Source organism: Adelges cooleyi, unplaced genomic scaffold (assembly GCF_023614345.1).
Source record: "Adelges cooleyi isolate 19-005CV unplaced genomic scaffold, UGA_ACOO_1.1 ACOO_flye_CR_arks_rails_tigmint_CR_PRNA_414, whole genome shotgun sequence".
NCBI classification, from domain to species: domain Eukaryota; kingdom Metazoa; phylum Arthropoda; class Insecta; order Hemiptera; family Adelgidae; genus Adelges; species Adelges cooleyi.
In genome coordinates this window covers 14653-25618 of record NW_026096095.1, presented here as the reverse complement: position 1 = coordinate 25618, position 10966 = coordinate 14653, and the positions used below count along the sequence as shown (strand labels likewise).

At 35.4% G+C, this 10966-nt stretch overlaps 2 protein-coding genes across 2 annotated transcripts; one reads left to right on the top strand and one right to left on the bottom strand.

The window, feature by feature from the left end:
- Positions 1 to 2098: 2098 nt before the first annotated feature.
- Positions 2099 to 3985, bottom strand: LOC126842038 (uncharacterized protein DKFZp434B061-like). Its single transcript, XM_050578891.1, has 4 exons — positions 3932 to 3985; positions 3264 to 3821; positions 2437 to 3201; positions 2099 to 2104 (listed from the first exon to the last, which is right to left on the bottom strand). The coding sequence occupies exons 1-4, from the start codon at positions 3983 to 3985 to the stop codon at positions 2099 to 2101; spliced, it is 1383 nt and encodes a 460-aa protein (XP_050434848.1).
- Positions 3986 to 7617: 3632 nt separating this feature from the next.
- Positions 7618 to 10059, top strand: LOC126842041 (uncharacterized). The gene is made up of 2 exons (XM_050578897.1): positions 7618 to 7900; positions 8385 to 10059. Exons 1-2 carry the CDS (start codon positions 7814 to 7816, stop codon positions 9714 to 9716), a joined length of 1419 nt encoding a protein of 472 aa, XP_050434854.1. The 5' UTR covers positions 7618 to 7813; the 3' UTR covers positions 9717 to 10059.
- Positions 10060 to 10966: the final 907 nt, after the last annotated feature.

Below are 10966 nucleotides of genomic sequence, written 5' to 3'. Positions count from 1 at the left end.
TATAGGTAATGATATAATCCGAAAACGGTTTTTTTAGTTTTTTCTCTCTTTTCTTTCTTGTTATTTCTTTGTGTGATTAAATTTAAATAATTAACAACTACATATCATTGCTATTTAAATACAATTAAAAAAGAATTAGGTTTATTTATATATGTAGGCCGTAATATAAAATAAATAAACTGCAGTTCGATTCCGTTCACCTTAAACATATTTTTGTAACATTAGCTATGCCTAAAACAAACGCGGAGAGACAAAATGAATTCAACGAGCGCCAAAAATCTATTTTCAGAACTTCTCAAGTAGCATCTACTAGTACTTCCACTAGTAGTAGTGTATGCTGTTCCACTGTGTGTAATGTATGTGCTAGATTGTGGTATGATAATGATTTTAAAAAACCTCCACATTGTTCAAAAGATATTCTATAATTTTATTTCAGATAGAACCCGTTACACAATATATTCATTTGTGGGAAACACAACCGATTTTCATTTAAGCGTAGACATTTTTACTGTGATTTCTCGTTTACAGAGGTAAGGAATGAACTTAAAAACACAATAAATCTGAAGAGTAGTTTAGAGGGTAAAATTAATAAAAAATTATTTTAGTTAAAAGATAAAAAAAAAAAAGTTTAATAATTATTCGACATTTTTATGTCAATAATTTTTGGAACGAAGTTCCTTATTTTATTTAAATAATTCTCAGGTTTCAATTCACTATTTTAGCATATTTATGCATTATTGTTAGATTACAAATTTTAATTATCACAATAATGCTTTCTCTCAGAAAATACAACTGAGAAATCACAAAAGAGTACACACTGGTGAGAAGCCACACAAATGTGGTGTGTGCTTAAAAGCATTTTCTCAAAATTCCAAACTAACAAGACACAATCGAGTACACATTAGATAAAAGCTATACGAAATACGTGATGTATGCTTGAAGTAATTTTCTGTTAACTCTGAACTTAAATCACACAAACGAATGCACACTGACCTACAAATGATGTGTGCTTAAGCTTTAATTGAATAAAGTTATCTGATCAAATACGACATTAAAACACGCAATTCTATATTTAACTAATACTTTTATTAATAATAAGTGAATGTTCAATATTATATTACATTTTAATTGTTAATTATGTATTTGATATCACAAGACGTAAGTCGGATCTGTCGCTAACATTTTGGCTATTTTGTATAGTTTTGCATTCTGTAAACAATCACAAGAGGTTTAACTGGGACGCCGTTCGGAGAGGTTATGCTAAGATTTTTACCTGTCCGGCAGTATGGACGTCTATTTTTTCACCGGGTACACCGTCCACTTGTCCGGACATGAGCACGTTACAAAATAATCATGCAAACATACGTTTGGGTATTTCATTTTTGACATCTGCGGACATAAAAAGTAATTTTCAAGTTCTGTGTAGTTAGTCCAGGTAATTGAACGAAAACTCGAGTATAAAGTTAAAATAAATATAACTCATCCTTTACTAAAACACAGTCAAATTAGAAGTAAGAATGCCATTTAATAGCATCAGACGATGAATATATCCACTTCATAGGTGGTATAAAAATAATAAAAACGTCGTATAATATGATAACGTAATCAATGGTCAAGAGTTAAATTAACATTATGAGAGAATTTAACTTCCCACAAAAATTGATAAGGTTAGTGGAGATAAGTATTATGGAGACATTTATTAAAGTCAAAGTTGGAAGTAGTCAAACGGAGCCAATATCAGTAAAGTCAGGTTTGAGACAGGGCGACTCAATGTCACCGGTGTTATTTAATATAATGTTAGATAAAATCATTAGAGCAATGAACGTTAGACCCGTCGAAGGAGTGAAACTACAGGACTCCGCAATAGGCCTATTGGCGTACGCGGACGATTTAGTACTAATGGAAGAATCACCTAATGCTTTGAAATCACTGTTCAACCGTCTACAAAGAATGGCGTCGAAAGTAGGATTACAGATAAACGAAACCAAAACGGAGTACATGGTCGTTGGCAGATGAGAAACTGCGGGTGTGTACCCATCCTTGAATGTAAGAAACTATGTTTTCAGCAGAGCCAAGCAGTTTAAATACTTAGGGTCATTTATATCTGGAAGGAATGAGATAGTCAAGGAAATTTCAGCAAGGTTACTTGCCAGCAATAGATCTTTCTATGGACTAGCAAAACTGCTAGGATATATATCTTTATCGAGGGAGCTTAAGATACAGCTATATACGACATTACTGCGTCCAGTTGTAACCTACGGAGTGGAAATGTAGCCACTACGAAAAGACGAAGATGAAAGAAAGATGATAGTATGGGAGAGAGGAATAAGTTCTAAGGAAGATTTATGGACCGATGAAAGATAACAAAAGCAATGAGTGGAGGATAAGGACAAATAATAAGCTAGAATTGCTATAAAAAAAAGGAATAACACTTACGCCTGCTTCAGCCGTTATCGCCTGACGCGCCGTGGTCGACCTGGCAGCCTTCGTCTGTTGGGCAAGGGGTGCCGTCGAGCCCGCAGCTCTAGCCGTAACTTTCTGATTTACCGTAGTCGGCGATCCAGCCTTGGTCTGTTGGGCAGGGGGTAACGTCGTGCCCGCAGCTCCAGCCGTAACTTCCTGACGCGCCGTTGCCGACGAGGCAGCCTTGGTCATTTGGGCAGAGGGTGCCGTCGTACCCGCAGCTCCAGCCGTAACTCCCTGACTTGCCGTTGCCAACAGTTGGGCAGGAGGTGCCGTCGAGCCCGCAGCTCCAGCCGTAACTTTCTGTCGTGCCGTGGTCGGCAGCAAACCAGCCTTGGTCTGTTGGGCAAGGGGTGCCATCGAGCCCGCAGCTCTAGCCGTAACTTTCTGACGCGCCGTGGTCGGCAAACCAGCCTTGGTTTGTTGGGCAAGGGGTGCCGTCGAGCCCGCAGCTCTAGCCGTAACTTTCTGACGTGCCGTGGTCGGCAGACCAGCCTTGGTCTGTTGGGCAGGGGGTAACGTCAAGCCCGCAGCTCTAGCCGTAACTTTCTGACTTGCTGTGGTCGGCGATCCAGCCATGGTCAGTTGAGCAGGGGGTAACGTCAAGTCCGCAGCTCTAGCCGTAACTTTCTGACTTGCCGTGTTTGGCGATCCAGCCTTGGTCTGTTGGGCAGGGGGTAACGTCAAGCCCGCAGCTCTAGCCGTAACTTTCTGACTTGCTGTGGTCGGCGATCTAGCCTTGGTCAGTTGAGCAGGGGTAACGTCGAGCCCGCAGCTCTAGCCGTAACTTTCTGACTTGCTGTGGTCGGCGATCTAGCCTTGGTCAGTTGAGCAGGGGGTAACGTCGTGCCCGTAGCTCTAGCCGTAACTTTCTGACTTGCCGTGTTTGGCGATCCAGCCATGGTCAGTTGAGCAGGGGGTAACGTCGAGCCCGCAGCTCCAGCCGTTACTTCTTGACGCGCCGTTGCCGACGAGGCAGCCTTAGTCATTTGGGCAGAGGGTGCCGTCGTATCCGCAGCTCCAGCCGTAACTCCCTGACTTGCCGTTGCTGACAGTTGGGCAGAGGATGCCGTCGAGCCTTCTGTTTGCGTTGTCATGGACCGACAAGACTGAGTCGATGCATCTGCAGTTGGCATGGTCTGAGACCGCTTCTCTGCCGTTTCCGTGGCCTGGGATGACGCCTGCGCAGTCGCGGTGGCCTGCGTCCACGACTGCGCAGTGGCCGTGGCCTGGCACGACGATTCCCTCAATACCACCGCTGGTGGCGTCATCGAAATATCTACCACCGACGACGATGTTTCGGGTGTATCTGACTCCACCGGCGATGTAAGCGGAGTGGCAAAAAATGGCAGGGGGTTCTACAACAGAAAAAAACGATTTCAGTAAACAAATTTTCACTTATAGACCATTAGTCTGATTTGTGATAGTATGACCGTTTGTGCACATAGGTCATATGCAGTGTACTTACCGGCTGCCAGTACGACGCATATGGGACGTATGGCACGTATGCCTGCGAATCCATAACCACCTGCAACGGTGTAATTATATTTTATAAACGAAATTGTATAAAAATAACTTATAGTATGTATCAAGTACAACTTCATTTTTGATTAATTGTTGTAAAAAAGGTTTAAAGTTAATTTTCATCTTAATGGTGTTCATTTAGTAACAGTATAGCTTATGCTCCAAGCCTATTTCTTGTAAGTCCAAAATAGCATGATATTATAGTTTATGTATACTTGCTTAAGTTTACTACGGTTTTATTTCATTAAAACACAAATGTATCGTTTGGGTGTACGAGAAATTCAAAAAAATATATTATCTTTTGTGTGTAATTGAACACATTACCAAATAGGTTTTATTAACTAAAATCGTATTGGATCATAAACCTCGAATAAACTTCATGAACTTTTGTAGACTTAAGAGGACGTCGCAGGTAATCTTTTTTATAGCTACTGTTCGTTAACATTTATATAACAATGGACAGAGTAGAAAATACAATACCCATCATAGTTTGAATCATTCTGATAACTTAATTACTTTTTTTTAGCGTATAAATAATTTTCTCAGATATCAGAATAAACTTGGTACCTCGTACCAGCGTACTTACTTATTAACATTTATATTGGAGCATACTTATTTTGCACGTCTGTTACAATAAAATACGCGTTTCCAAATTTGCTTAGCCTATATTGGCCATGGTCGTAATGAATATTTTAGTTTTTTTTCTTTTTTACTGTTTTTTTTTTTATAGTATTATAGGTCACCAAACAAAATCATTAAAAATCAGTATTTTATGTAAAACATTTCAGCTTTCTGGTAATTCATTTATAAATCCAAAATTAATAATTGAAAACATGTTTATAAAAATTCTTTAATTATTTAATAAATAAATTAATTATTTAAGTGCTGGACGGGTCATATATAATATTCTATGATTTATTTCATTAAATAATAATTATATATAAATCTAACACTATTTCATAAAAAAACAATGTGTACATATGTAAATTTTGTATAATAATTTTTATCTATAAAACACACAACACAATAGGAAAAATGAAAATGTGGCTTCTCTGTGCAACAAAAATACAGTATTTCCCAAGTAAAGTCATATTTCTACAATATTTACAAATAATATAATTAGATAAGCTTAGATTATCTGTTGTTATCCCGAAAATTATAGTGGTCACCGCCGACACTGTTGCGGAATTTAGCTTTGTTATAAAAAAAAAAAAAAAAAAGAATACGAAATCATAATTGAAATATATTGTGAGTAATACAATTCGGTAATGGATAAAATGCAATTTAAATTATAAAGTTCAATTTTTATACTTTGGCACTTAGAACGTTTGACAAATTCATTTTTCAAATATTTATGTTAGATAAATACGTTTTTAGTGGTCGGCATTGAATGAGGGGGGTGGCTTAGATTGAGAGTAAAAAACACCGTCTTTACGAAAAATAAGAACATAGAAATTACGGACACCAGGTAATACAAAAAAAGAAATGGAGACCCCCCAAAAATCAAAATGTTGTTTAAAATACATTACTGTTCTATACGGTTTATTGCAACTAAAAATTGACTGTTGTTAATTTACACGCAGCAACTTAAAAATTTCCAATTTTGGTCTGAGGAGGGGAGGGGGCCCCACACTAATTTTGGTCTGGGGTGTAAACATTGTGTTACAATGTTTCGGTTTTTCGGAGAGGTAGTTGAATATTTTTCCGATTTTTTTTACAGTGTGCAATAACCCCCCTCCCTCCCGCCGTTCTGATCATTGTCCTACAAACTGCATGCTGAATATTCGTCTGAACACTAAGATTAGTTATAATATTATGTATCTCGTACAGAGTGATCATTTTATCGTGAACCGCTCAATATCTCATTATACACTAATTATGTTCAACATCGTTTCCCCTAAATTTCTCCTGTTTCCTTTGCTCTTGGGGGGTCGAACCCGTTGCATATAGGTCCTGGACCAATCCAGACAGATTAACGGCCTCGGGATGAACAAAATACCGCTATGCGGCAAAAAACACACTGCAAAAATCTCAACATTTCTAAATTGAAATTAGAAAAATGAATGTTTTTCGCTAATTACTCAGCCGCTAGGGTAGAGAGAAGGTTATGGGACACCGCATTGGAATCACAGTGTGTTCAGCCATCTACTGAGACTTAGCGCGCGATAACCCTAACTTGGACAGGGGATCCACCCCCAAGGACCACCTTATCTTAAGTCCTGCAACCTGACACGGCTCGCCGTGAGCGCTCAGCCCTACTAGTAGTCGGTCACGGGCGGTCTCTCCAGGGTGAACGACAAGGCCAGGGAACATCATACAACTGCCATGGACGTGCTAAGCTCTTAACAAACGTTCATGATAAAATCTTATAATATATATATATATATATACGTACCCAATAATAATAAGGGTATGCTCCTTCCATTTTGAATGAATGCAGGTTTGATAGTTAACAATATTACAATTATTAAATTCAGTGAAACAAAAAATGCTATCTGTACGACAGAACACGAGGTAATAACATTTATCCACGGTAACCCAGGTATATATCGATTTTTTTTTTTAGGAATTATTTAGCCGGCAACGCGTTTTTTAATTTAATTTGCTTAAGTTTATACATATGGTAAACGAATCGTGTAAGTTAGGAAGAAAAAAAAATCAATTAGTAATAATTAAACCCGGTGAGATATTGACTGGTTCTTGACAAAAGAATCACCCTGTATACATATTTTATACGCACAGTGAAAATGTGTACCAGAACCAAAATGTTCAAGTTACGCCACTGAACAACAACATGATGTTAGCAACATTTCTCTTTAATTCACAAGACGTGAATCCCAAGTGGGAGATTTGCAAATCATTAGAAATAGGCGTGTTTAATTTATAACTTATAATTTAAAAAAATTGAACTGAACATTCTCAATTATGTCTGTACCCCCCCCCCCCACAGTTTTAGTGTGGGTGGGAATTAGCTCTGGTACATAACCGAAAAAAGTGTTACCAAAAAATTATTTTTCAGTTACAATTTGATCGATGTGAACGCAACACATAATTTAAAATAACAGCGTTACGCTTTTTCGGTAACACTTTTTTCGGTTCTGTGCCAGAGCTAAATCCCACCCCAACCCCAACCCCATCCCTCATATCTTATCTCTTACCCCCCATCTCCGATCTCTCATCAGATAACAGCGTAACGTTTTTATGACGACAAACTTTTGCGTTGTTACATTGCTACCATATTAAATTTTATCACAGATAAAAATCATGTCATAAAACATAAAACTGACACTATGAAAATATATTCACAAGACAAACTGCTAACAAGTTATACCAATATCATCTGGCAATTGAAAAATAAATATTGATACATCTGTGTGCATAATACTACAATAAACGTGTAAAGTATTATTGACTTATCATAATTCAAACCATTCGATTATTAAGTTAATATATGCAATATAAATAAATACGTACATATTTCTTGACATAAAATGACGGATTTGTTATTACTTTTTTCTAATAAGTTAAATCGTAGAAATTTGTAAAAAAAAAATTATGTAGGCAGAGTATAATATATAATCAACATACGTCAGCAGACCAAAAAAAAAAACCCATTTGTGAGAACAAGTGTTGTCGAATTCAATTAAAAACTGTAATTATTTACTTATGCTTTTAATTAATTCTATACTATGTACAATAAAGCGGCCGTCTAACGTCTTGCGAGTATAACAGTTTACTTTGACTTATACTACATAAGTCACCCCATATCATACAAATTACTTGAATTTTATTTAAGGTGGTATAATTGAGAACATAATAAATAACTATGATAGGCAACATTTGTGCATTATTGTTATGTTGTTTCGCTATAACGTCAAGTATAAAAGAAATCGAATCAGCAGGCAACAGCAAGGTAAGCATTGATTTTGAGCTATCATTTTTTTGTGAAGTAATTTGAATGTTATATTTTGCGGTTTACACAAGTTGAACCATATAAAAATTATTACAACCGTTAAAATGTTTTATAATAATTGGAAGCTTCTGCTGTGTATAATAATATACTTTATATATGATATTTTGTTAAACTACAACTACAGCTAAGAATATGTATGGACAAATGATGAGTTAACTTAACCATAATAATATATTTTTAGACAATTAAAACAATATAAATTATATTTAACAGCTACTATCGTACCGGATATAAGTTTATTATATTTTGAAGCAAAATAGTCATTGAATAAACCATAGCTTGTTTCGAGGACGACCAAATTACATTTTTGCTTTTAAATAGTATACTAACAATTATTAGCCGTTTAAACCGAAAGCTCCGATTTGGATTATTTTTAAAAATTATACTTTGATAGCTATATAAATTTAAGTATTTTTTTTTTTAGATTAATCCTACGCGATTTATCATCCAATCGACTCATAAAAATTATTTACGTGCCGTAAATAATTTAAAAACTTTCAACAAACGTCCAAAAATAGTTATTACACCCACAGACGAGAAAAAACTGTCAACAACAGATTGCGACAGCATTAATGAATACCGTTTAAAATTGAAAAGCCGCGATAAGTTAGAGAAAAAAGGTCGGGACGTCATGTGTAGTTTTTGTGTAATTGTACAATCCAACATAATGTGCTTGAAGAACATAGTCGAAGAGTTAATAAGCGGAGAAACTTTCATTAGTAACGAAAGTGTTAAAATAAAACATTTTAAACAGGAAGCCGAATTAATAGTTGCACTATATCCGGTGGAGAATCTACAAACGGGCAAATGGCTTTGGAGTTATTTTTTGAAATTGATCGCCATCAGACAATACGACGACAATAAACACTATATCCACGAGAACCCTTTCGAAGACGATCAACTGCAAGCAGGTGTTTCGGATTTCATTGGCAATTGTGTGCAAGAAAAATACCTACCTCCGGCTGCAGTTGAACCGGATTTTGTTACAAAAAACACGAGTACAAGCGATAAGCTGTTTACCGACCTACGCGATTCCAAATGGTTTAAAGACTTTTCCCTTGACCGTAATTACGATGCACTGTTAGACGTTTTATACCTGAAACCATTTTGGGAAGACCAAAGACAACTGTTGTTCAGAGGAATAACCCAGGGGTTCGATGTCGATTGGAGTAGGGTGAGACAACGACACCGGAAGGAGATGGGCATTACCAGAGCATTCGTGGAAAATCGCACTTGGATTCACAATCCGTACGGTCGGCTGGATCATCAACACTTGTTGATCAAAATTATCGACGCCAGATTGTATTGCTACATTTGGGTTATACTTTATGTTTATGAAAAACAATCGTCCCTGCTCGACGAACCGACGCTAGAAGAAATCAAAGATCTTGTTCACGACGTTATCAACGAAACAGTGGATTTATCGATCAAAGATGAATTTCTTGTAGTTATTTTATCAGAACTCCGGTTGGCAAAAACACGCGACGTTGACGACATAAAAGACATTTTAGCAAGAGTGAGGGCAAAAGCCAATGTGCTCCTGGACGATTTAAACGGTACAAAAACCACCGAAATCGATTGGCTCAGTTTCGACGTCGACGAAGTCCAACTGTCTACCAGCAGATTGATAAAGATAATCATTATGGATTTCCACTTCTATTTGAACTCATTAAAAAGCTACTGCTCGCCATACGAATATAAAACGCTTTTACATTTTGTTGATGTAGTCAAATTGTCGGCTGCTCGATATCTTTAAAAAGTCTGACAACATTTTCGACTACTCAGGATGGTCCGATTTCAGATCTGTAAAATTATACACACTGACTTTTGATGTATTGCTTTATTTAAGTAAAATATTTTTTTGTAATGTAGACATTTTTAAAATTATATTTGAGTTTAAAAAAATGAGTTTTTTAATTGAAACCCCTACACAGCCGAGTAAAGAGTAGTCAAAGAACTCAAATGACTTTACAGAATAGAAATTTTACCATAATAAATGGGCAAATTTTGTCGGATTTTGGTCTAAAATACCAACAAAATAGCGTTCACTCATTGAAAAAAAATCATTTGAAGATTATGTAAATTAAATGTTCACCCTGTCTGCATAGTTAAGAACACCTATACTGAAAAAAAAATGAATACGGAGCTCTAAAAAAAATTCTATATCGTCCGCTGTTATTTGAATGTTAAATTAAAAACACAATGTTTATAAATCAACTTAAACAATAATATAATATCAAAAACCGTTGCAATTTGTATGAACAAGTGTTGTCGAATAAAACTGAAAAATAAAATTATTGATTTATGCTTTTTTTGCAATTAAACACAATGTAAAATTTAGCAGCCGCCTGACGTCTTGCTATTATAATAGTTCAGTATAAGTTACACAATATTACACGAATGACTTGTATTTTACTAAAGAATAATTAAAAAGTAAATAAATAACAATGATTAGCAACATTTGTGCATTTTATTTATGTTGTTTTACTATAACGTTAAAATTAAAAAACAATCGAACCAGCAAATAACAGCAAGGTAAGCATTAATTTTAAACTGAAGACTTTCTGTGGTCTTATTTCAGATATTACATTTTGCGTTTAAAAAAATATAAAAATTATTATTTCATTTGAAAATTTGTATAATAAAATAAAGCCTCTAAAAAATTAAAAAATTTACTATGTTATTACTAGGTTACTATGTACATCCATTGAGATGTTTTATTGCGATAGAAAACGTCCAATAAGTATAAAAATATACGTTATGTATGTTATTTTATTAAAATACACAGATAACACAATAACTAAGAATATTTGTTTGAACAAATGAGAAGTTTTTGTTAATTTAGTCAGTCAATAATATCAAAATAAAGTAAAACTACAGCTACATATTGAAATTTAGTTTACTTCATTTTGAATCAAAATAATCATTGACCAAGTTACATTTTTATTTTAGAATGGTTTAACAACAATTATACAATGTGTTTTTATTTTAAAGAGACTTTTTTTA

Bases quoted from the DNA above. Each gene is read 5' to 3' on its own strand.
- LOC126842041 (XM_050578897.1), top strand. From the start codon at position 7,814: ATGATAGGCAACATTTGTGCATTATTGTTATGTTGTTTCGCTATAACG. The intron at 7,901-8,384 runs GTAAGCATTGAT...TTTTTTTTTTAG, and splicing joins AATCAGCAGGCAACAGCAAG to ATTAATCCTACGCGATTTAT.
- LOC126842038 (XM_050578891.1), bottom strand. From the start codon at position 3,985: ATGGATTCGCAGGCATACGTGCCATACGTCCCATATGCGTCGTACTGG. The intron at 3,822-3,931 runs GTAAGTACACTG...TTTCTGTTGTAG, and splicing joins ATGCGTCGTACTGGCAGCCG to AACCCCCTGCCATTTTTTGC. The intron at 3,202-3,263 runs GCAAGTCAGAAA...CAACTGACCAAG, and splicing joins AGGCTAGATCGCCGACCACA to GCTAGATCGCCGACCACAGC.